This window comes from Phasianus colchicus, chromosome 10 (genome assembly GCF_987193195.1).
Source record: "Phasianus colchicus chromosome 10, bPhaCol1.hap1.1, whole genome shotgun sequence".
NCBI lineage: Eukaryota > Metazoa > Chordata > Aves > Galliformes > Phasianidae > Phasianus > Phasianus colchicus.
Window position 1 is genome coordinate 17,049,398 of NC_143445.1, and position 26,809 is coordinate 17,076,206.

The window sequence follows — 26,809 nt, forward strand, 5'->3', positions numbered from 1 at the left end:
GCTTGCTGTCATTACTGTATCTCTATTAAAAAAAAAGGCTCAAATTCCAAGATGAATGGGTATTTCTAACAAAACTAGAAAGCAGTGCAATTCCTCAGACTTTTTGCTAATGTCAGCTGAATATATCTGGGATTCCTTCTTATTTTTGATGAAACTCTTACACTATTTACTTGCTTTTTCATTGCTAGCCCAACCCAGACACTGTTGCTAAGCAATACTGTCAGTTCACAAGCAGAAAATGTCCTCTTTCTTATTGTTTTCAATCACATTGCTGTGGCTGTCTGGAGCAGCAGGGAAGTAACTCCCCTCCATTCTGTGACAATCTCTGGAAACATTCCTGCCTCTCTTCTGTATCTGTACCCTCCACTGTGCTCTTCTGTGTTTACAGAGCAATAACTTCCTTTCAGCCAGGCTGAAAATGTTGAAAACATCAATTATGAATGCTGAGTACATATTTGGTAACATGCTGCATAAAAGCATTACTGTAAACTGGTCACCACAGCAGCTCCTGGGCAGACACATCTGGTGCAGAAGGTAATTGTTTGTGTGGTAGGAAACAGTGCAGCTCTCAAGTCTCCAGTCAGAGGTTTCTGATGTTGTGGAAAGCTAGTCCAGCTGCTTGTGAAATTTACCTGAAATAAACTTAGATGAGACTAAACATATTTCTGTCCATCCATCCTACCCCTTACACTTCTGTTCTTTGTCCCTGAGGTAGACTTTGTGCCCTGTAGCTGAATACTTGGCAGGCAGGGGTTTGGCAGATTGAAGGGTGACCGACTTTATGGTATGCAGTGAACCTAAGGGAGGGGAGCACAAGTCTTTAACAGTAGGGATCTCTTTTATAGCTTTCTATCACCACAAGGAAAGGGTTAGGAAGCTCAAATGGCTCACTGTGGCAGGGAAGCACTGGAACTGGTAGGGAAGAAGTAGGGCTGAGTTAACACTTCTGTGCTTTAGCCACCAGGCATTCTTGCTTGTCCATGTAGTTGTCATGTTAGTAGCAGCATCGTGTAAGGCTTTTGGTTTTTTCCTCCTGTCCATCTTTGTCCCCTCTCATTCATTCTCCGATTTATGTTTGTTTTCCCCTTTTCCCTGTTTCTAAGGTTCAGCTGTGATCTGAGATGGCCACAAGCTGAACAACACTGCCTGTAGCTATGAAAAGTGCCAGCAGGTGACTGAGGCAGAGAAAAGCAAAGCCTCTCCTCTTCACATATAAGATCCTTGCAGCAAGCTTGTTCTGTGCTCGGGTCCCTGCATTTGAGCTCTGGTTGCAGCTTGGCCCTGAATTATTAGGTTCTTGCAGTATTCTTTGCACTGTCACCAATACTGGTCTTGTGCCCATCTGTGCATTTCCTATGCAGTTCCTCCCCTTCAGCAAAGGTTCCTTTTTATTTTCCTACATCAGGATTGAACATTCTCTGCACTCAGTTTCCCAAGTACTAGTTTCTTCACCAGGTTATCTGATCAGTAAATTTTCATTATGGGAATAGTTAAGAGTGGAAGAAAAAATCTCAAATATCCAGCAGCTTCAAAGAGATTTTAAAATATGTATTCCAATATCCAAATATGAGTCAAACTTCTGTTAAAGGAGCAAAAGTTTGGGTGGGGGTTGCCCAGTTAACAGCATATACCTGCTAGCAATACTTCCCTTCTGTTCTCTATTTTCTACTCTTTTCATTTAGATTATCAGATCTTATGAGCAGGGACTGTGCACAGCAGCAGAGGGCTTTTCTGTACAGTTGCAGCTTCCCAGCACCACCACCAGACATATGAGTAATTGGCTGAGCAGCTCTGCAGAGCAGTCTCCTTGCTGTGTCCAAGCTGAAACACAGAAGTCAAAAAATCCCAGTGTTAATCATGAGGAATCATAGAATCAAAAGCCTTGAAAGAGAGCGAAAGTGATGAAGAAAAATATTTTCTTAAAGAAAAATTTTGTGGACAAATTTGGTGTGTTTTTAAGGGGCATCCTGTGATCCTGCAACGTGCTTCTGAGATCCTTTCTTCTCATCGTAGCTTGTAGGATAGCTTTAAATTAATGATAAGGAAGCCATTCAGGGCACTGGCTGTGTTGAGGTTCACAGCTTTCATTCTGAATGAGAGAATAAAGTAAACTGATATTGAAAGCAAGGAGGGAGAAACAAACACAGTCAGTAAGCCTATAAAAGTCTTAGCCAATTGTAATGGCGAACATCCTGCTGGCGAGGGTGACCTTGAATGAACTAAGTGGGATAAAGTCACCAGCCTGGACTGGCAGCTGAAGAACCAGGCTGGATTCCAGCGAACAGAGAGCAGATTCCTGACAAGAGTCTCCTGAGCTCTGGCAATGGCTTCTCGGTGTCGGAAATGTGGACAACAGGTGCCCAGGAATCTACCTTTCACTGCTGTTCGGATAACAGAGGGAGAAATGAAATCTTATCATGATTTCATAGGAGGATGCATTAGACTGGAGTCTATGGCAAAGAAAGGTATGTGCAGCATCTTTAAAAGTAATAGCATCTTCTCTTAGTGGTAGCTGCACTGCATTCCTAGGAGATTTACAAAAGGAGCTTGTTTTTCTAATGTTTTTTTTTATTTTCTGAGAAGCCAGTTGTGAATAATTCAAACACAAATGGCTGAGCTGGATATTAACTCTGGAATGACTGTATCATTTGGCTTGGCTGGATATGTCTGGGATATTTGCAGTGATTTGGCCCAGAGAAGGTTAAAAGGAATGCTCAACTCATTCTGAATAAATGTTTATTTAACACTTGGGTGTTAGGCACTGAGTATTCTGTATGTGTGTTTGGAGCAGGTATTTGTTGTGCATGTAAAATACCCCTTTGAAATTCGTGTAAGGAGATGTGGCAGTGGGTCTCATGACCCAGCTGACCCTGTCACACTGCTTCTAAATTACTGTGTAGAAGGTCAGTATCTTTCTCACTGTGAGTCTGTACCATTGCAGGAACCCAGACTGTCAGCTTGTGCTCTGTACGATTCACACTGGGTACAGGGTAGTATTCTGTGCTGAGTGAGTTCCTAGTACAAGGTGCTGTGTCCTGGCAATGTATGTTAACTGCACGTTAACTCTGCAGTGGAATAACGTTAGTTTAAATCTATGCTGTTGGCTGTTTCATCATCTTTTAAGACTGCTGAATCATTGAGCATTTTTTTCTGTTTGTTGTCATTAAAGAGCCCTTTGCTATCATTTGCTCTATTTGCTTGGGTAGCTACTTTCCAAACCTGAATCCAGAAGTCTATAACATGTTCACTAGTATGTGACAAAAGATCCCCAAAAGCATGCAGTGTGTTTGTGCTTTCAGTTATTGCTGCATTACTATAATTTTGATTTCAAAATGGTCATGGGCTGAAGCAGCAGCATGTTTTGGTTCTTCCTTGATCATTACTGTTTGGAAATCCGTGTATCTGAGAGTTGTGTTCAATCTGGGAAATCGAGACCATTCTGCAGAAAAATAGATGGGCCAGAAGCAGGTGATCTGCTGGTAACTACTGCTTACAGCAAATTGGGGTTTGCAAATGCTTTCTTTAATAGGGCTCTAATGCACAATGCCAGGGTTTGAAAACTGCAAAGCCATCCCATTGTACCTCTGTTTCTGTTGGCCATTTATCCGTGCTGATTTTTGGGCTTGATGCCTACCTACACATTGTTGTATTTGGCTGACTTTTCACTAACACTGATGTTTCCAGTTGCACTATTTGTAACAAGGCATTCTGAGTTCACAGTGTAAAATGACAAAAATGCCTGGTATTTAAGCAAATGAACAGAATTCCTCTCCCTTTCTCTTGAGTCTTTGACCAGGTCCTTCCAGGTTGCTTATGGTTCTGGGAGCGTGCACCTACTGGAGGCAGAATGCAGGCATCTGCTGTTCTTTCTCCTGCTGTAGGTAGTAGAAAGGGAAAGACACTGGTTTTGCCATGGTTACTGTTCCCAGGGAAACACCTTCCCTGCCTAGTATGTTGAGAGATGACCTGGCATAGTGTCATGGGTAGAAATTCTTTGGAAAATTATTTTCTGCTAGGGAACGGGTTATGAGTCAACTCAGTCTGAGCATGTTTCCATTTTGTGAGGCAGAAAAAGTATTTTCTGCTTCCATTTTAAATTCTACCACAAGGGCCATACAAAGGGATGAAGTTATGTTATTTTTAGTAACTGAGTGCCTTCAGCTGCATCTATTAGAGCTGCATGAGCTGTGAAAATAAATTGGTGACAACCAATTGCATGTAGTGACCATGTCTGCCCCATCTTGCTAGTCTTTTGCTGCTAGCAAGGCAGCCTTGCCTTGTTAGCAAGCTCTGGGGTTGCATATGTGCCTTTTTCTGAGGATGGCTCTGTTTGAACACAGTGACAGTGCAGTGTAATGGATCTCCAGGGTGTGTTCTAACTTAACTCTCACTTGGAAATACCCTTTCTAAATGTAAAGATCCAGCTAGGCTGTTATCTAGCACTAATTGGCTGGTGCTTACTCAGTACTACTTCTGGCATTCCGAAATACAAAGCATTTTTCACATACAAACCACATCTGTGAAGTCCTGTAAATACTGTCAGGTAATTGCATCTATTATACTAAATATCACAGTGAGAGGAGGTGGAAGACGCAGGTAACTACAACAGAAACTGAGGCCACATGGGTGCAGTCAGGCCTGCAATAGCAGAGTCCTTTCCTGTGGAGGACACAGCTGAGTGCCTCAGTTCTGCTGGCTTGAGCCTTACAAAGTCTGAACATTTTTTCTGGCCACAGCTAGAGCACGTGAGAAGCATGTAATACCATTTCTCTGGAATGATAATTGTGAGTTTCTGATGCCACGGCATTTGCTGAAGAGGAAGTGGATTTTATTTTTCTGTCCAATCTATTAACTACTAATAGATCAATCTCCTGTGGCCATGTCTTATTTCAGACCATATTCATCTAGTGGATCCAGAATTAAATCCCTTCTGTGTACTTAGCTCTCTACATGTATGCTGTTCTCTGGGTTTAATATCTGTGGCAGATGCAGTTGCAGGTAACCTACAGTTGATCAGCAATGCCAGTGGTGGGCAGTGCTGGGCTGGGCTAACCCAGTGTCTGGATCATGAGAATTCAAGGCTTCCTTTGAATCAGTGTGATTTGTTTTGATGAGTGATTGAAAGGTTGGTTGTTGTCACCTGTTCATATAGAGATGAAAATAGGGAATGCTTGTTAAAAACAGACAAATCAGCTGAAGTTAAGGGATAAATGCTCAGTCCTCCCTAGCTTGCCATAGAAGATAAGAAAAAGGGAAAAGGAGCCCTGCCAGGGTAGGATATTCCTGTAAGAGCTGGCTTACAGGTTCTTAAGTCCCCTTTGCACATTTGGTATGCAAACAACAAGCACTATTGTGAGCATCAGTACATAACCCTGAGACTCTGTGGGTCTGCAGTGTGCAAGTGTGATACCTGAAAACCAGGAAGAAGGAGCCCTCAGAAAGACAGACAAGTACTGTGGCAGGGACTCCAATCCAGAGGTGACCCTCCTTGTAGTGCTCTTAACTCCATATGAGATCTTGAAACTGAAAGCAAGGGATAGCCTCTCATCATGAAATATATCATTCATGGACAGAGGCTCCTGTCTTGTCAACAGTTACATGACTATTCATGTCATCCAGCTGCTGATTAACATCTTTTATGCATTAGGACATCTCTTGCCAAAATTGTCCCCTCTGTCCCCAGATGCCCTTCATATGTCTTGTATTGTGATTCTTGAATTCTCCAATAGCTCACAAGGGACCACAAAGCTAAATGGGCTTGATGTTGAGCTTTGGTTGATTGGACCATGTTTCTACGTGCTCTCAAGCCTGAGGTTCCACATGGACTATATATTTTCAGCTTAATAAATGTGTGATTTTAAACTGTGCTCGAGGCTGGTGGCTTCATAAAACAGGGCAATGAATCTGCAGATGCTGAGGAATACGCAGTTCATTACTGAGACTATTCAGGATTTTGCAGATGTTGCAAAAAACAGGCAGGATCCTCTTTTTCAGTAATTTGGAGACCTATCTCTTGTGCTGACATAACATTTCTTATTTGTCCTTCCCTAGGACAGAAGAATGCTGCAGTTATGACTGTCCAGCAATCATGGGCATTTGCTCTGTCCCATTGCTGTTTCTGTGTTTACTGCAGGAATTGAAAAGCAATTCTTCAGATCTGTCTGTTCAGGAAGGAAAAGGGATTGACATATTGGAAATGGATGAAGGGCAGATGAGGATTTAGACAGAAAATGGCTTCTTTGGCTTTGCCTGCAGTATGAAATCCCATCTGATACTGAGATTGTATCGCATGAAGACTGAAATCTGCAGTGTAAATGGAAGGTATTTCAAAACTCATTCAGATCCAGTTGCAGTGCCTCCTCATGCATTGGGCAGAATTTTTTTTTTTCTTTATTTGTATTCTATATCTATTATTCTCTGATATAAAATGCTACCTAGGGAAACTGGGATATTTCCTTTTTTTTTTTTTTTTTTTTTTTTTTTCAGTCAGCTCACATTGTGAAGGAAATAACTGAAATATTCTGATTTCCACAGGGATTTCTGTAATGAAGATCCTTATCTTATATGCTTTTGTCTCTCTTCACCTCTTCCCACTGATAGGCAAGCTGCTTTGCTGCTACTGAGCAGTACTGAATGCTGCTTACCTAATCAAAAAGAGTCCAGAAAATGGTAATGAAAACGGAGAGGGCGCAGTCTGATTTCCACTTTAAAAGTTCTGAGAAATAAATGCTGTGGAGAAGATCAAGAGAACAAATTCTCAAAGGGCAAGTTATACTAGAGACCTTCTGGGTGTTTGTTTCTTCATTCCTTCTGGGATACCAGAACAAGAAACAACTCAGAAAAAAATGGAAAAGCATTAAACAAGTATAGACAGATTGCTGTAATTTGTAATGTTTTGTTAACTTGCAGAATTTATTACTGCAAGATGATAGCTCAGTTTGTTTGGAAGACTTCAGGGAAAAACTGAATGTACAGGGAGGTCAGAGTCTGTGCAGAGCTCTCACCTCTGTTCTGCCAGTGGAGCTTTTTCTCCAGTTTCACCCGCATCTGCCTCTTCAAGTGCCACTTAAAGACCAACTTTTGTTGTGACATGTTGGTATGAATTCTGTTGCTTCTTTTATCATCTGGATCTTCTATGGTTTAGCTTGCTCCATAAGGTTTCTTTGTCATGAATTCTTCTTCTTCACCTATGTGATGTTATCTAATAGAACTACTGGTGCTCAAGTAGAAAAGAATGTTTTGCTGTAGCAGCCTGGTTTCCTATCTATGAATATTTAGACTGTGCCAGGTGTCTTCTTTCACAGATTTTTGTCCCTCTTGCATCATTCCATTTCTCAAGGGTACAGAATCCTCCAGCCTTCTGCAGCAGACAGAAAGTATTGATCAAACATTTCTTATTTTACCATTTTCCAAGCCAGGTTTCTCAGCAAGTCTGTTCTGCATAGAGACTGCACACCTTTCCTATTAAGATCTTGCTCCTGTCTCAGTCATTAAACTCAGGATTGTAGAGTTCCACTTATTTGTCTAAACTTCGGTTACTGCCTTGATAGAGGACTCCACAGCAGCATGCTCTAAGGAACTAGTCTGAATTACTAAAGATCTGATTATTAAACTGAGATCCTGTTAATTAATAAGATCATTCTCTGCTAGCATTAGGAGGAGCTAAGGTGAGATGGGAAAAGGTAAAGAAATGGGATTCTTACCACATCCTCCCTTGAACCTGTGCAGGTTGACTTTACAGCTAGACTCAGGAAAGATCATCTACCAGTAAAAAGATGTGAGGGAAATTATGAATTTTTATTTTTATTTTAGTCAAAACCAGAAAAATCATTGGGCTGGAAATTAAAGTGAGAGCTTTGAACACAAGCTGATTTCTGTACATTAGGCCAACTGCAGGGGAAACAGTGGATTTGCATTTGACTATAGCCTTTAACATAAGATTAAAGAGCTTTCTAAAACACTGGTTTAATCCAATTTCTGTGAACTTCCTGTGTGTTCAACAAGTCAAACACAATGAACAGGGTGGTCCCTTCTGGTTCTGCAGCGAAAGAATCTGTGTGTTAGCGGCAGTAGGATATGAGCCGTTCCCTGACATGCTTTTGGAATGCCATACTTGTACTGTGAACACATGGATGATATATGCAGTCAGATGCTCAAGTGGTACACTGGAACTGAGAATCAGGTCCTTGAATGTATATACTTTTTTTAAAGTAAGCTTTTGTTGGTATTGCAGATGTCACCAGTAACTCAAAATTGAAGCATCAATACTCTATTCCAAATCTGGTGGGACAATATATGGGTGGGACAAAATATTGTTCAACTGATAGAGGCAGGAGCAAGCCTTCTATACCTGGCAATAACATCTTGCAGAGGTACACTGAAATTACATTTACTGATTATGCAAATGAAACATACCTGATGCTTTAACATTTATCTATGAACTTAAGAAAGTTCTTATTTCTTGATGAACTTTACTTTGAGCATGCCTGTGGATTGAGGGGTGAATTTCTTTGTGCCCCTTTTCAGTCAAGTTCATTCCTCTCCACGTCCAGGAGCCCTGGGGGAGGTTAGCCATTTGTATTCCCTTGCAAAGTAACATTTAGCCCTCTGCCTCCACAGCTGGATCTGCTCCTTTGTCTGCAACACTTCTACAGACAGGACTTAAATGTTCTTTTAGGATCTAATGATGTGACATGCTTGCCAGCAAAGATTTATTACTTGACCCCTTGTAGGGCTTTAGCCTCCTCTGCTCCCAGAGGAGATGAGCTTTTGCAGGAAGGCTGTGGGTGCTGCCCAGGAGAGGGCACTGCACTACATTAGACCTTGGCTGTACCCAGCTCTGCCTTTCCAGGGGCCGACATCGGAGCAGAGCTGGCTCTGAGACTGCAGCTGGGCTGTTGTGTGTTCACTGTGCTGAAGCTCCAACCTTCCTGAGGGCAAAATGTAGCTGGAATAGGAGACAGCTTGATTGTAAATCGTCTACATGTGAACCTTTGTGTAAGAGTGGGGAGCAGAGTAACATTAAGCATGTGCTGCAGTTGGTAAATTTATTTGCTTTTGCATGCAGTTCAGGAGAGGCTGCAGAAGGAAAGCACAATGTAAAAACATGCTCTGCATCTTGCTGCTCTCCTAGTTTACCTTCATCCACCAAGTCTGCAGCTGTCCTTTATGTCTGGTGCTCTCGTATGGTGATGCTCTTCTTTGATTGGGCATATGTCTGTAGTTACATACAGAATTCATGTCTTTTACTTTGCCTTTAAATAACAGTACTATGCTTTGGCTTGTGGGTGTGCCTTTGGGGTAGTCCTCCAAGATAGCTATCCACAGCAGTGCTGTTGGTTTCCCTTGGCCCTGAACACCCTGCTATTTAACGTTATTTTAATGAGAGCGCTTTCTATGCCTTAGTCTAGGCAAGCAAATTTGTTTTGTCTCTGTAGGGATGTACTTTTATTTGTCCATGCTAAACTTCAAATGCCTCCAAAGAGTCCAAGGATCTGAGAGGAGGGCTGCCTGGGAGGGAAGAAGCCAGCTGCACCTTGGGGAGGGTTAAAGCTTGGGTATGGTGTGTGTCAGAGGTCTCTGCTGTGGGTTGCGTTGAAGCAGTTACTAAGCAATTTGTGCAGGCTGCTCCAGGAAAGCGTCAGCTCTTTGGTGCACCGCTGGTTAGATCCAGGACTGCTTCCTCAGAAGGCTGCCTCCCACCATCCTTCGCCTCAGCCTCGTATCAACTCATTACCACAGCAGGACTCCAGAGAAGCCAGCCTGCAACGCAAGGGAGGGTGTGTGCCTGTGAGTGCGTTTGTGGCTCTGAGGGGGAGACGCTGCTCTTTGAAGTGTTTCTATTGCTTTTTCTAATGAGCATCTGAACTGAGCTGGTGGTGACAGCTTGGAGAAAACTGCTGGAAGGGTGGCTGGGTCTCTGTAGGCAGACAGGGTGGCTGTGAGCACTGTTTGTCCCATTACTGAGCCATGAATTCAGACTGCTGCTGGCAGCAAAGGCTGCTATGGCTCACTGTTTGTCTCTGATGGCAGTAACCAGGGAAATATTTTTGGGTTAACTGGTCTCTGTTCAAGAGTGAGCAAGAAAACAGTCCTTCAGCTCCTGATCTGAGTGGTACCTTGTAATGTAATTATGTGGGCAGTCACTAAAATGATTTTACTGAATACAATAGTTCAGAACTGAGCCAGTTACTAAGATTTTCTTAGATAACATTTCAGCTGTGAAACTGTTTGCTGGCAAGCTCTGGGGAGGAAGGAATGAAGTCTGCTAGCCTGTCTGCCACATCTCTTGATTGTATTAGCATTAAAGTATTATAGTGAATGTATTTTAGCTTTACAGATTGCCACATGTGGTTTTTGTTATTCATGATGGCTTTTAACTGTGTGAAAATATGAAACTATCTGCTATTGGATTCTGTTGTTGGAATTCATGTTCCAGCAATCCAGTGTAGCTGTGAAGCATGGATTTTTGGGAAGGTAAATTTTCTCTGGCAAAAATTAGAAACTATCAAGAAATGTTCACTGCTGAGAGGCTAGAGAAGGTGCTGGGTTATGCTGCTGTAAATCTAGATTCAGTCCTTGAAGGTGTTGCTGAGATTGGACCTTGGCCTTGACTGTCTTTTAATCAGGAAAGATTGTTTTGTAAGGGTGCTGAATATAACGTTTCCTATGTGATATACCCACCTTTGTGCTATGTGACGTCAAGTAACATCTGTCTCAAAACAATTATTTTGCTGTGTAGATGATGTCAAATGGTGTTTCTTTTGTTCTTTGCTGTTTATGGATGGTATAGGATTTTACAACAATACTGTATCGAGGGTCTTCATAATAGGATAGGATATAAAGCCACCTAAACTAAACAGTGAGAGTGTATGCTTTTGTAATTCTGTATAAGTTTTTAAAGTTTAACTTTTGTGGCAATCATTAATTATTTGTATACACCAAAGAGCCAAACAAGAACAAAAAGATGTTTTTTCAATAAGTGATTACCTGGAAAATGCAGCAAAATCAGTTTCTTCTGTCAGGGAAATCTATACCAAAATGTTTTAAAGTTGGCTCAGAAAGCTGAAATAAACCTTAGAGAATGAATGGTAACAGCAACAGCACTGCATATGATAGCAGCAGGGACCCATCCTGCTTGGGTTGGTGGCAGCCTGCCCACCTGTTTGACTCAACTGAATAACTGATATTTAAAGTACAGGTAAGCCTGACTGAGAGCTATCAACTTCACTACTTCTGAGTCTCGGGATCCCCTCAGCTCAGGTTTTAATTCTGTGTCTGAACTTTCTGGCTGTTCTGCCATCTTAGAAAAAGACATTTAAATGTACGTGTTCTTGGAGTGCTGTTTCATTAAACATTTCCTTGTGTCAGTGCAGCTGCACACAGACTTAACCTTGCCCTAAGCATGTGCCTGCAGGGTGAGACGAACTGGCAGCCACCAGGAAGCCTGATACCTCTGATTTGGAGGGAAGTTCATGTTGGGGTCCAAAATAACTTGGTTCACATGCATTTCCAGTGTAAGGAAGGAACACGCTGGACTCCTTGTGACTTGAAAAGCACTGCAAGCAAGTCCTCAAAAAGTCCTTGCAGTTTGCTAACAGCTGATGTGATCTGAGGATAAACTAGAAATTTTTGTGTTACATAATGGCAATGTTGACCTGCACATGAGTGGGAATTCTGATTCTTCACAGTGTCTGCCTGCCTGCCTGCAATACTGCAGAAGGATAAGAGAACGGATGGGATTTCCTTTGTGTTGCTAGCTGGATTTTCAGTTCTTCCAAGTACAGCAAAATATCTGTAGCACTTGTGGCCAATTCATATCAGTAACTAATCTTACAGCTTTTCTATCTGGGCTAGAAAAATAAGCAGACTTTTTCAAAAAGTAAACAAAGGGCACAAATGTTGAGGAAGGGAAATTAATAGAATTTTTAAAAAAAGAAATTCAAACACAAAGCTTCTTTCTCTAGTGTAATAACTTAGAATTGCTTTTTGGTTTTACTTAGATGTTTTATTTAAGGATTTGCATGGAAAATTCTGGTTGGACAGAGTGTTTCAGACTACCTGAACCTTCTTCAGTGGTGACATGCAAGCTTGCCTCTCTCCTTTGTGTGTTTAATTCTTAAAATCTAACCTAGCTCTGCTCTACACTTTGCAAACTGTGTGGGTTGTTATTGATGGCCAGAAGACACAGGAGTTGATATTATTTGACCTGTAGGTTAGATAGTAAACAACTAACTTCTGCGCTCTGGATTTTTGATGCCTTTTGGTAATTTTAAAGAAGAATGAGAAAGCCTAACATTCAGTGTCCTTTCATGCTCTTCAAATGAAATCTTTGACCATTTGCTTAACCCTGTCTGGCTCTTGTCCACAACATCAGCAGTCTGATTTTTTTCCTCAGATCCACAGTTTTGCTTCCAATGCTTCCAAGGGCCATTCTTGACTGAACTTGTGCAGCGTAAAAGTGGGCTGACGTACTCCACCATTTAGCAAATATTTTATTTCTCTCCCAGCTGTCTTTCTTCCCTACTTCTCCCACAATATAATATAAATGTGAATATGTATTAGACTGTTATTACGAAGACATTAACTTTGCTCTGGAAATTTGTAACGCATTAATGCAAAATTAGTAACTTCAGATGGGGGAATTGAAGCAAGCCCCTCCCTCCTTGTCAAGAGAAGGCCGAGCAGTTGTAGTGTTCAGTCACTGAATAACAAAGAAGCCCCAGTGCCCTGTTATGGCTCTTTGCCGTTGGTTGTGCTTCATGGAGCAAAAGGCACTGCTGGGTCAATCTGCTTGGCACAATCCAATCTTTCACTCCAGCAGATCATCTTTCAAACACTGCTGGAAACCATTAGTTGCCATTAGCATATAAACTGGATTCTCTCTGCTAAGAGAGGAGGGAACAAGATTTTATTCATTGTAGCTTTAATCAGCTGCTGTTGGCATAGCTCTGAAGGCAGCAGTCTGTGTGCTGTGCTCCAGACCTGCTGCAGGAATGAACACAGCTGTGATGAGGAATAAAATAGGCAAGTGTGTGGAGGATAACCCAGGCATATTTCACTTCTGAGTGAGGAATTGTGAAGTGTAACTGAGTGCTTTTCCTCTTAAAATTTGGGCAGTGCAATGCGAGCTGTCTTCCCTAGAGATGTGGGAGGGAGGAGTAGCAGTGCTGGGCAGATGGCTGTAGTGACTGCTTTTCTTTCTCTCCTTCCAAATGGCAGAATAGCTTGGGAGACTGTGCAAGGCCTAATGCTTCTGCAGTGAAACTGCATTATACATGCAAAAACTTGAATAATCTCTGCTACGAACTGAACATAGAGCAGTTTAATAGAACAAGGAGTACATGAACAGACTTGTTTCATTTTTTTCCTGTAGTATCACATCTTTACTTACATTTTAATTGTCCTGGCAAGTTTAATTAGCTCAAGTAGAGAAGATCTACATTGTATGTGTGAAGATTAAACTTCAGTGAGCTGTGTATGGTACTAGCATTGTTTTGCATAGTTCTGTTTGACCAATTAAACTATTCTTTTTTAAATTTGAGAAGCTAAGCATTCCAGCCTCTTCAAATAATGTTAATGCCACACAGAAATTAGGAAATGCTTGAATGAAGATGACCAAGATAACTGTGTCCCAGCCACTTGGCTGGTGTGTGTTTTGGTCTGATCTCCAGTTGCACAGCTACACGTACCTTTGCTGGAAGACGGGACTGCTCTGGAGTGACTTAGGGGTTGCCAAATCCCATGACTTGTCAGCTTTCTTAAACTTTCTCATTGACTTTTGTGCCCTGTGTAGTGAATAAAAACATGCTCATAAGCTTTTCTGTAGTTATGAGCCTGCAGCTGCTAGGCTGACATGCTGATGTCATGCTGGTAAAGCAGCGTTTTTTCAGCTGTGGTATATATCCCACAGGAAAAGAGTGTGTTGCTTTAGCTCAAGAGTCTGAACTCCACATCTTGTATGTATGTGGCTTGCAGTACACAGGCCAGGAAGCCCACAGGGCATCTAGTGTGTAGTGCTCAACATTAGGCAAAATGTCTTTGCTTTAAAACAAACTCAGACTTATAGGATTGGTTTTGGTTGGATTTTAAGAATTTTTTCCAGGCTTTTTTTCTAGTCAGAGATTAAAAACTTCCTTTATCAGCCCCAGGTAATCATGCCCTGGACAGCCTGATCTAGTGGGAAGCAACCCTGCCCATGGAAAGGGGGTTGGAACTAGGTGGTCTTTAAGGTTCCTTTCAACTAAGCCATTCTGTGGTTCTATTATATGTTTCCAATGACTGGAACTTCTACTGCAAAATCTGTGCCGCAGTGATGGTACAAAATCATCAGTTTTGGACAGTATATACCTGAATCACTGGTCTAGATGAAGATGCAAGAGGGCAGGTATTTCTTTGTGTTGTTGCTACAGGCATTTCTTACCATGTGATGTGATTTGCCTTTGTGGCCCACAAGACACCTTCCTTTATTGTTTCAGACTTCATTAACATCCTGTTAGTTTTTTCTTCTGCTACATCTTCTTCTCCACTCATGTCAGTGAGTGAGCTATGCTATGTTACTTGAATGTGTGATTCTCAGTTGGCAAACGTATTTTATACCTCCTTTCTCATCATCTGAATGGCTCCTGCAGAGTTTGGGGTTTACAGAAAATCAGTCCCATGTGGCCCACTGGAGAATGTCTTGCCCAGACAGGGAATTAGAAGAGACCTGCCTGGCACTCTAGAGTTCTTCTTTCCATTACTCCATTTTATCCTTACACCACAACATTCTTGTGGTAGAAAAGCATCTTTAGAAACCAGAAATGAGCTACTTTTAAAACAAGCTGCTAAAGCAACAATATGAAGTGGGGTGGAGGGGTGGAATTCTGTTCTACTCACGGCTTTTTGGTATCAATGATGCCTTCGTATTGGCAAACATTAAGAGCAAATCCTTGCACTGACAGCCTGACTCATGCTGAAGCAATAAGCAGGTCTGTGAGAGGCTAGAATGGCAGCATGTTCTCTAGTTCATTTTCCCTTTCTGTTGAGCCTCCTTGTGGCAGTTTCTACCACTGCAGAAACCTTTGCTCCATTTATGTGAATGGTATGAGCTCAGCCATGGTCACCTTGACCTGAGCACACTTGTCTACCTGCTGGACTACACAGTTGTTGCAATATTATTGCATCTTTCAGACACTGAAATCAGCAGTGCTTTCTTAATTGGATGCTCCAGGTTATCTCAGTTCTGAGACTTCATGCTCTGTTTACATATTTTAATTACTTTTTTTCCTACTTCTACATTTTTGATATTTGGTTTAAACACCTGTTTTCTCTTGTCCACCTCTGTCTTACTGCCAACCTGTGGTTTGACAAAGACACATTTATTACTACTGAAGTGATTCAGGAATATTTCAAGTAGACTGTCTAAAGGATGCTAGGAGTCTTTCTCCAAAGGTATGGAAATGCTTGTCAGTACCTGTTGAAAATTGCATTTATATATCACAGGGCCCTTTGATTATGGGGTCCTTGGATGTAGTATTTATCTGTCTCTAAACAGGGCTGTCATTATACTCCTTTAAAGTGGCTAGTGGAGAAATGGGGCTTATTGTGTACTTGGCTTCCTAATAAGTAACCTTGTATATTTTAAACAGTTTAGTTTTGCCTTTGCTTAGCTGCAAGCAAGTCCAGAATGGGATCTGTGAGAGAAACTGTATACTAAAGTAAAACAGAAAATATAATAGATTACTGTTAATTCATTTGCTTTGCCAGTTTCAGTTTCCTTAAAATGTGGAGTATTGTGCTTGTGACTATTAGCTGATATCTCTGTGCTTCCACCATACAGTTAATGAACTATCTGTCTGGATCCTTCTTCCTTCCACCTGCTAGTTAAGCTGTTCAGACTGAGTTTAATAAAGAGACAAGATCTTCAAAGCCAGGACTTGTTGTTGCTTCTGTCAGCATGATGGCTAAAGGCCCAGTTATAATAGGTACTATGTAATATAAACCTGGATCCTGCCAGTTAAGCTAGCAGATAATGCCCAGTAAAGAGATGTTGCTTGTTCAAACTGCAGTGAAGAGCAGGAATTACCAGTTCTAGTTAGTGCCTGTTGCAGAAAGATATCACATTAACTCAGTGTGAGATTATAGTTGCTGGTCACTATATAGATCACACAATCTACACATGCATAAATATTGTGATGGTTTTTCCCCAGCTGCTTATCAAGATATTTTTAACTTCTCAGAGTGTACTTTAAAAGAACAGACTTTGTTTTCATGACAAGAAAGCCTCACAGCCCCTATTTCCTCCTTTCACTATGTACTTGCTTGTAGCGGAAAAAGCATCACAAAGGAAACTGTTCTGGATTGGCTGCTCACACAAAGTCCGTAAGAAGAAGCCAGGGAATCTGGAAAGAAATGTGGTCCTGTATCTGAAATAAACTTTAATGTCTGAAAGACTGAAAAGCTGCTTTAATATGGATGCCCAGATTCAGTAGATAAACATGGAACATGAATTAGAGAGGGGCAAGCTGTCACCTTGAACAAATCTGTGACAAGTTCTGGCACATCTGGTTTATGAAGAGCTCTCAGAAATTTCTAGGCAATAGATAGAAGTAAGTAGGCTGAGGATGAGACCGTAAGTATCATAAACTTCTCCATGTTGGTCATATCACATCTGCATGAATAGTTGAGCCAGGCTCTTTTCATTTGAGTATTATCTTTGTTTTGCCGAATTCTTGGAGGATGTAAAAATTGTCATTAACTCATTGAAGATTTCTGTTTTCACTTGCACAGATGAAATCATGCAGCAGGAGATACGGCCGCTGGTTGCAGTGGATATAATAGAACAGCTACACAGACAATTTGCTATCTTGTCAGGTAAGAAGTTTCTCATAATTACATTCTGGGATTCTCTTTGAAATATGCTGGAATCTGTCATACTGACTGTTACTATTCAGTTCTGCACAGCAGTCACAATAGCATTTTTATATTGCCAGTGAAAAGGCCTGTCATAATCAGACTCTTACAGTGCACGGAATTGATAAATGCTAGCCTACTGTGTCTGTTTTTTTGAGACAAGTTAATTTTCTGTGCTTTCCACAATGGTAAGAAAATAAATAAACCGTTTTGTATATGAATTTGCACAATGTCCAAGTGTGCTGTTTGTGGGAAAAGTTTTGGTTTATCAGGGAGTTATTCATGTCCTTCCCCCTCTTCCTCATTTGCCTTTGTTTTAGAAATGATTCATTTCTATAGTGTAAGGTTCTAATCTCTTAAAGATTTGATTATTCCATATTCCTTTGTTTGCTTGAAGTTTGCAATCACACAAAGTGACGCAGTTTCTGCCCCAGAGAATTAGTTGATATTGAAATATTTGCCAAATTATTTAACACAATTACTTTGGCTACTGCAGAGGAGAAATCCTTAACTGGGTCCTAAAATGGCTTCTTTATACTCTTTTAAATGCTGACTTCAGGGTCTCTGGCAACTCTTTTTGTCTCTTTCTGCCTGTTCTGCAAATAAGGAAACTGAGAATTTGCCTTTCTTCTTCCCCATAGACACACAGTAAATTATCATCAATTTCCACAAAACTGACTCAGATGATCATAAGGTATTCTTGGACAGCCTGTTCCTCTCTAGTGGAGAGGAACACTGGGTACACAGTACAGAGTACACAGACATGGCTCTGCAGATGATCAGCTCAGCAGGCCCAATTCTTGCTGCATCTTGCATTGTTAAGTACACTGCAAGCTGCCGACTGAAATCCAGGCCTTATGTTACATGAACAGATTTTTAAGTTGAATATCTAATTGCAATTCTATACGTTCCACTTGAAAGTTTGCAGGTAATGTATTCATGTCAATTGAAAATGGTGTCATAAACACAAATTGATTATTTTTTTTTTCAGTCTTGATACTTATTCTCAAACTCCTTTATCAAACAGAAAGCATGACTGAGTATTCTTCGCTGCTCAGAGCATAGTGTTCAGAGCCAGTATATCAAAATGCAATTTTGCAAAAATTTTGCAAAAGGCAATTATATGCCATCACCTGACTCAGCACAGCACAGCACTGCCCTCCCCATGCTCTGGTTTAAGTCAACACAGCATTAGTAGCACACTGATGGTTTGGTTGTGGCTGAGCAATGAATGCGTGCTGGGGCCACTACGGAAGAGCCACCACATTTATAGTTTATAGCATGGAGCTGGGAGCAGCTGCATTGCCAGCTGTGCCAGGCATGGGTTGGACATCTCTGCTGTAGAGGATAGCGAGTAAGTTGGTATTATTGTGAAGTGCACAGATCCCACAGCAAGGTCGTAGAAGCAGTAGGTGCTCAGGAAAAGCTGGGAGCGCCTTCCACTGTATGCTATGCTTTATGCTTAACTGCAAAAATGACTGAGTGGGAGATGAGAATTTCCTAATGTGGGGTCTGTTGTCAAATTTGAAACCAGTTATCACAAAGAACTTCATCAGGAATGCTGTTCAAATTCCTTTTATTAGTGCTAAACTGACTGTAAAGTATTCTAAATACAAGGAAGGAAGCAGGGAGATCTAATCATTGTTCAGCTCCTTTTTGGGCTCAGTATTGGCTTCAGCTGGATCACAACTGGGCTATTTTTCTGCTCTTTGTAAGCAAGAAAACACTTATCAACAGGTCTCTCTAGAATGCTCTGCTTGCTTTTTCCACTCACCAAACACACAAAGCTGTTCAAACCAATATTGTTTTCAAGGCATTTGATTTAACTGAGACTCAAGTGTCTGAAAATGTTTATATCGGTTTATATCGGTTAGGAATTCAGTGCCTCGTGTGCAATATCTATCTGGTAAATGTACAGAGGACCACTTTTCTTAATTTCCATTAGCTTGTAACATTTGAGAACATTAATAAAAACTGTATCTGGCATGGAATGAGCAACTGGTGGAAAGTGCCTAACTCAAGAGGAAGAAAAATCCATTTCCAGCTAGTAACATTAAACATGCCACAGAAATGCTAGGAATAAATATGTATTAAAGAAAGAAAAAAGCCTTATGGACATATCATTTCAGCAGTGCCTGTATTCTCACCTGCTATTTTAGCAAATCCAACTCTTCCCATTTGATCTGCTTCTTTTATTCTCAGAAGTGATTAGAAAGAGGTTTAAATAAAACTGCTTAATCCTAAGGTACTTAAGCACTCTTGATAATTTTTCAGGGATGGCAGGGGCTGAGAGGAATTTGTAAAAAATTAGTTCATCAGCATGCAAACATGTGTAACAGAGACCAAAAGTGAGTGGTCTCTCACATTCCACCTACATAAATAATCCTATTTGCAGATTTCTTAGGTTAACCTAAATTCTTATCTGTACAGTCCAGAAATAATACCCTGATAAGAAGCAGGGCAGTACAGTTAAGACTGAAGTCTTTTTAGAAATTAAGAAATTTAAGCTAAATTTGGAAACCCAGGTACCCCTGCTGAAGTCTCTGAAATGCCTGTGGCAGCCCATTAAAGGACATAACCTGCTCAGAAGTTTCTTTAGCCCAGTAACGTATGGCTGCTGACCACTGGTGAGCTGAGAAAAATAAGAACAGAAATATTCCTTTTTGTCCCTTTGCTGCAAACTGAGATTTAGCCAAAGCCAGAAATAGACATACTTCTAAAAACGCATTTCTCTAAGGGTTACATGTTATTGCCTGTAGCAAAATGGGATTGTGGTGTTTTTGATTTGTTTGCTTGTTTTTTTTCATTGAATGAAAACAAATCTGGGTGCTCTCCTGCCTCACTTACTAAATTAATTCACACATAATTACCTCATTTTCTTTTATTTTTTTTCTTTTGTGTGACTGTCTTTTTCTTCACAGCATGCTGCTTTTCATTAGGCATGAGCAACCACAAATATTTTGATGCTTCAGTGCTTGCTTACATGGAGACTGAAAATCTCCTGATATGTTGCTTATTTCCTGGTCTTCCATGCTGTCACACTGCAGCTCAGTAGCCACTCTCTGATAAAAACTCTCTGCTCTTTACTCTCATCATAGTAGGCAGGAAGACACTCCCTGATTGTGGACTGTTTTGGGCTGCTGGATCATGAACTTTACTGAATAGTTTTATAAAAATGGTCTATTATGTTTTACAATACGTGGGGATATTTATTTGATTTAGTAGGCTGCAACCACCAGAGAGCATCTAGATACCTCTGCCAGGCATGCACATGTAGAGCTCAGTGATGTTAGCAGTGCCAGTCTAGTTTGTGCAACAGCACAGCCTCTGGCACTGTTGAGCTCTCCTGTCCAGTCCTGTAGCCCTCAGACCCATCTGTCCAATCTTAACGAGAATCACTAGTTGACTTTTACAGAGTTTTTTCTAGCTAATGTTTTTGGTTAATATCAGCTTTTTCTTAACAGCTAGCAGATGAGGTCAGGGTTAATGAAATCATGATATTCCTGTGCAGAAAAGCAGAGAAGAGAATAGAACAATTTAAACCAAAGGCTCCTTTTTTCCTGTGGACATGACTCATTAGAAATACTTTCCTCAACTACTGCTGTGTAAAAACTTCTCAGAAGAGGATCTGGCTGTCTTATCATCAAGCAGTTCCCATAGATGAGAACTATGCAGCTAGCTAATAAATCTGATGTTTGATTATGGAAAACAATGAATTTATTGGACACTGACAGCATTCTGCGTGTCCTGATCCTTTAGCTACCAGACTAACATCTTGGTTAGTACTGTTCTGTCCTTGCCAAGAAAAAGGAAACACTCCCAGGCGTTCTCCGTAGGGCTGCCATGGTCATGGTAAAGGCTGTAGTGCAATGTGAAAAAGTCCTTAATCACATAGCTCTACTTCGGTCACCTCTTCCATCTGCTGATCTAACCTTGCTTAGTTTCTGAGATCTAGTGAGAGTGCTGGCTCTTGTGGTTAAATTTCAGTTTTGAAACCACTGCTGCCTCTTTCCTTTCCCTGAAAACCGATCTCTCAATTATGGGATTACAGCTGTGACAACATAGGAGTGCTCTGCACACATAAATAGCAATGTTTGTGTTACTGTATCTGTTAAGGGTACTATACCACAGGGCTGGTAGTGCTAAGAAGTCATTCTTTTCCTGACCTAAACCAGTTTTTACTGAAGAATGGAGGCCCTCCAGTAAAATACTCTTCCTGTCCTGCTGATAGACTAATCCACTCTACTAACCTGCTCTTCTGAACTAATATCAACCTCCTTTTTATCTGCAGCTTCACAGTCTGTTCTTATCTCTAATCACTCTAAGAGCCTAATTTGCCAGTTGCAGCAATAATGGATCATGTTGCTAAATCACGAATTTATTAGACAAGCTATCAAGAAATGTGTTAGCAGATACTCATTTTCTTTCTGTTCTGCTCCTCCTAAATCAATGCACTCCAGCAGATTGGTAACTGACTCTGAAGCCAGTTTATTTCCAAAGCCTGGAGGGCATTTGGCCATCTGCTTCCTGCTCAAACTGAGCTTTTTGGAAAACCTGGACCTTGCTAAAAGGACCAGTCGGGGCTTGTCTGAAAATCTAAACCCAGGAAGTATGGTTCAACTTCAGTGAGAAATTCAGCATTCACAACCCTTAATGGATGCTGAGAAACAAAACAAAAGCTATTCCAGAGCATGGAAAAAGCAAGCCTGACCTAGGCAGAGAAAATTCAGCCAAGACATGACTGAACCCTTCATCTATCTGACCACAAGATGAATTGTACTCAGCTCTGCTATGACTAAGGGAGCTTTCTGCATGTGGGCGAACAAAAGTAGTTTGGCTGCATGTCAGCAAAATTTGAAAGAAAACTTTGCAATATTAACTGATGAGTTGGTGTCTGTGGCAGGCTGGGGAGGTGTGCACTACAGCCAGACTTTTGAAACTCTTCCTGCTAATAGCCTGTACTTTTTTTTTTTTTTTCATTTTGTTTTATTTTCCCAAGGGATTCAGAATACTTGGTAATACATGGTTAGAAATCACGACTCTAGCTGCTACTATTACAAAAAGAGCTTCTTGCTGTGGAATGGGACTTGAATGTATCCCATAAGCATCTAAACCATTCCTTTGCTTGGTGCCTGTTTGGAAATCATAGGTGAGACAGAAATGGGGGGGTGCTTGACTTCCTAGGACCCCAACTGTGTCCAGGAATTTAGCCTGTAATTATAACTACTTGTTGCTATCACATCTCTCATCCCAACATGCAACTCCAGCTGTGTGAACTCTCAGAATGCAGCACTCACACCTCATTTGTCAGTGACACCCTTCATACTGCTAAGAAAAAATTAAACTTTGCTGCCACGTCCTATTATCCCTCATGCATATTCTTCCTCTAAAATGCTTCAGCTATTTTATTGCTGCAGCTGAATTCTGGCCTCACCTTCACTGTAATAGCTAACCAGGATGCACTGGCACTTAGGTCTGTTACTGTGTCCTGTGATTTATGAATTTGTCTTATGAACTTGAAAAATATCTAATAGGAGCAACTGGGACTCTGTGCTGTGTACCTGGGCCCTGCACTCCATGCCTTACACTCCCTTTATTCAATTTACATGCCATCCCTCCTACTTTTTTATCCCTTCCACATTTGCTGTGTACTTCCATCCTTTTACCCAGGTTCTTCCTGTCCCTTTGCCCCTAAGTCACAAGAGAAGATGAAAAATACTAAGCAAGATGGGGAAGAAAATAAGGAAAGTACTCAGGAAGAGGAGAGGAGAGAATCCTGTGTGGCAGGATTCTGGCTACCTGCAGAGGTAGAGTGCAAAAAGAAGCTGAACATCTTGAGGGAAATTGATGAATTGATGAGTGGCAGCATGTATTGTGCTCAGGGGATAGGTGAGTCTTTACTGACAAGACTATGGGACCAGCTCTGACAGCAGCCTGGATGTGACTGTGAGCAGCAGCACCCGATGGGAAGCTGCCAGTAGGTGGCCTAGTGTCCTCAGGGCGGGGTCAGGAGTGAGCCTGGCATGAGTTCAGCCAGAGGATGGCCCTGAGCCTCCCCTCCCCTCCCATTTCCCCTCCCCACCTGCCAGCTGAACCTCCAGCTCTGGTTGCTGCTGTTTTCAGAGGCGTCCTTCACTGTCACCAGCTCCTCTGTCCTTGGCTTGCAGCCAGTGTCTGGGGCTGCCAGGTGTTGGAGGAGGCTGAATGCTCCAAGAGAGTTACAGGGTGGCATCTAATGGTGCCTGGAGTTGCTGCAGGTTGGCAAGGCAGAGGGCTGTGCATTGCCTGCAGACAGATGCAAGTCCCAGCTGTGCTGCTATCTCTTTTTTCAGTGTATCTTGTTTCTCCTCTAACTGCACCAAACTCAAGCTATTATAGCCTGCTCCTCCCATGCAGCACATAAGCTCAGCTCATGCCTCACACTGCTTTGGCTTTTTGTCAATCTCCATTGCTTCTGGCAGTCCTTGGCCCCCTTACTTTGGGGCTAGCCATAGTGTAACTCTGCTCAGCTTTGTGCTTCGTTCATGTCTCATTCTGCTCAGTGCTTCTTTTCAGTCTTCCTCCTTCTGCCTTTACTTTCTACTTCAAATGCCTTTTTCTTGTTTTGAGAGGAGTTTTTCTTTTGCCCTTCCGTGGACCTGTTGGAGCCTGTTCTATCCTTGGCTGCCTTAGTAATGAATTATAAAATTTTCTGGTCAGTTAGGGTTTTTTCCCCTACTAGCGATGCATAGAAGCATGGGTTTTAGACATGATCCTGGCAGGAACAATGACTCTATACAGTCTTTCGACCAAATTCCATGTGCTCAATCCTAATGGCTATGGAACTCACTGAAGACTGTCCCTGCTGGTTTTTATTTTGTGTCGCTTGCCAAAGCACTGAAGTGCCAGCAGCAGTATTTCAAGGATGGGAAGAAATCTCTTGACAACTGCCCAGAACACAGGAGTAATGATGGTTCAGGGAAAAAGAAGGGGCTGCATCTTGCCAGTTCACATTCTGCAAAATTTTGCATACTGCAGCAATCTTGGTTTGATGTCAGGGGAAAAAAATGGCACAGAACTCTTCTCATTGAAAAGAGAGCATTTTAGATACCCTTGATGTGTAAGTAGCTCCTACTTGATATATATAACTGGATATGGATTGTTTTCCCTACTAATGCTCCAGATTTAGATGTGAGAGCGACCTGTTCCTAATATTCGCGTTATGACTTGTCACCCAACACTTTGGGCATTCCTGCTTTTTCCCTATGATAGTATTTAAGAATTTTCCATTACAAATCTCCCTCAAACTTCACTCTGATTCAGTAGTATGGTAGTATGACAGGAACTGAGAGCTTCCTATCTTTATTTGAAATACAGCTATATTAAAGAACTTTTTGAGCATTCTTCTTTTTAGTTGTAGCAGTAGGCGATACCTTAACTTCAGAGAATGAGATGGGGGCCCAAGAGCTGTTAAGGTTGTGCTGACCTGTCAGAGGTGAGATGCTGCAGCCTTTTAGTCAAATGCTCATGCAGCCTTCAGTCTACTTACACCCATTCTGCAGATGGCTTAGTATACGAGAAAACCCTGTGACAAAAATACATGCCCACATAGTTAGTATGCCTCATCACCCTCTCTTATCTAATTCAGCAAAAGGAGGCTAGAGGAACTCAGAAGTGAATGTGGGTGTAAAAGAACAAGAAGATAAAAGGGACATAAAGGACATTTGAATCATAGAATCGTTCAAGTTGGAAGGAACCTTTAAAGGCCATACAGTTCAGCTCCTCTGCAATGAACAGGGACACCTACAGCTCCATCAGGTACTCAGAGCCCCATTCAGCCTGACCTCAAGTGTCTCCAGGGACAGAGCATCACCACCTCTATGGGCAGTGTCATAAGTGCCAGGAGAAACTTGTAGTTTATACAGATTGTGAGTGTGACTGCAGGTAAACAAAACTATCAGGTGCTTGAAGGAGATAATGTAGGGGAACCTTTATTTTGTACACCAGATGCAAGTATTTCTGCTTTAGCCCTCATATTTCAGGTTATTACATTTCCCACATTTTGAGAGAATATTCACGTTTCTGAAATACATGAATAGCAAAACATGGTGCCCAGGAACCATGCATTAAATACTATGGAGTGCACCAAACTCTGCAAGAAGAGTCAGAGCAGCCAAGCATCCTGCTTAATATTTCTGGCGGTTACTGTTTGTGCCCAGAAGATGTCAGTAAGTATCTGTAACAAACCTGACTGGGCGCTGGCTGGAGGTCCTGATCTGCAAACGGTCTGACTTATGGGAAACTCTTGACTAATTTTTCACTGACAGTGTATTCTGCATCAACACTGACTGCAGATCATGCGGCATGAGTCAGGCATCAGCATTTACCCCATCCCAGATCAATGTGGAGACTGTGGCTCTGTATGGAATTTGTACAGCAATTCAGTGCAGTGTGAATGGTAATGTTTTTTTTCCCAGTATTTTGGCTGAATGCCATTTGAACTGCTGTAGGCCTGTTTTCTCCCTAGTAGGGTGAGTTTGTTGGGTGATTTAACATAACTGAGTCATATTTGACTTCCAGAAAGAAAAAGGGTGTCAAAAAGCAGTGTTCTGACAACGTAACACTTCACAAGATGTCAAGAAAGAAAAGAGTTTCCTTGTTCAGAATTTTAAGGAGATTTTCTCAGACTGAATGAGAAAAGCTGTTTTAATAATAAAGGAAGAAGCTGGTTTGGCTGTCCAACAGTGGCAGAATTGAGCTAGTTCTATTAAATGAACAGCAGCAAGATCCATAACTAATATAAAGCTGTGGAGCATTGTGGAGGATCCACTTTCACTTTCCCAGGTTCTGTGGGAAAAAAAGTATGGATTAGGAGTTAAAGGTAGAGGCTTGTTGTAGGCAGTGTAGTGGGGGAGGATGGAGAGTGTTCATACCAGCTATTTAATAAAACAGAGTTTTTGCACATATTTCATCCAAACACTATGTTCCTCAGCATCCCAGCTCTCTATGGGTGGATGACAAAGAATCCAGTCGAGTGGGAGGGTTGGGCAGAGGCAGGATCAGGACTAGTAAGGAACTCATCTTGGAAAGAGCTGGGAAACAGTGGAGTGTATCTTTGCAGTGGCCACCAGACAGGAGCAGGAAGAGCTGGTTTGTGGCATCAGCTGTGGTTAACAAAAGGGAAAAGCAGTGGTCTGTGGAAGCAGACTTGGGAGATTTGGAGGGTACTTTAAAACAATTTTTTTTCATGAGGTTCTGCTTCCTCCTCACGCTCCTTATGGGATAATGTATTGAATATCTTCCTTGAGAAAGGTCACTTATTTCTGTGTCAGTTTCACAGCTTGTCCTTTGCTAAAAGGAAACCCAAAGCATGGCCTTTCTTTGGGCAAAACTACTGTGAGTGATAAATGACTAGGAAAGCTTGCTCTCTCTCTATATATATGTTTATTTGTACTCCCTTATGTGCTACTCCCTTATTTGCCTATGCTATGCTTTGAGTCCAAGCTGGTGAGAAAAGTTCTGCTAACTCTGCTGTGGAACAATGATGCCCAGGTTTGATATCAGAATCAAATTAGGATTGGTCCTGTGAGTAAACAGGATTTATGCTGTGTACTACAGCATCTCCTATTGCTGAGCATTGGGTCAGGAGAACTACCCTGAGCATTTAACTCCATGGTTACATAGGTCTAATGATGTTTGAACACAGATGTTTGGATCAGGAAGTCTTACAGGTAGGAGCTCTTCTTGACTTTGCTGCCTATGATCTTCATGTCATACATAAAGAAGATTGATGTAAAGAAACAAGGAAAGAAAGTAGTCCTCATTAAATATTCTCAGTACCTTGAGCATGTTTTTATCAAAGAACACATAAGACTAGATTGATTTTTAGCCTGTGTCATGAGTTACACAAGTGTATTCAGTGTTTGTTTGCTCTCTC

General features: G+C 41.5%; 1 protein-coding gene across 3 annotated transcripts in view; it reads left to right on the top strand.

Moving 5' to 3' along the window:
- Window positions 1-1,950: 1,950 nt before the first annotated feature.
- MCF2L2 (MCF.2 cell line derived transforming sequence-like 2) overlaps window positions 1,951-26,809 on the top strand; it is a 127,606-nt gene continuing 102,747 nt past the window's right edge. The window contains exons 1-2 of one of the 3 annotated variants that reach the window (XM_090147519.1): window positions 1,951-2,465; window positions 16,771-16,854. In XM_090147519.1, the coding sequence (XP_090003645.1) occupies window positions 2,324-2,465; window positions 16,771-16,854 (226 nt within the window). In that variant the 5' untranslated portion in view covers window positions 1,951-2,323. The remainder of the gene's footprint in view (window positions 2,466-16,770; window positions 16,855-26,809) is intronic. The other 2 variants (XM_090147520.1, XM_090147521.1) reach the window with 2 other exon arrangements.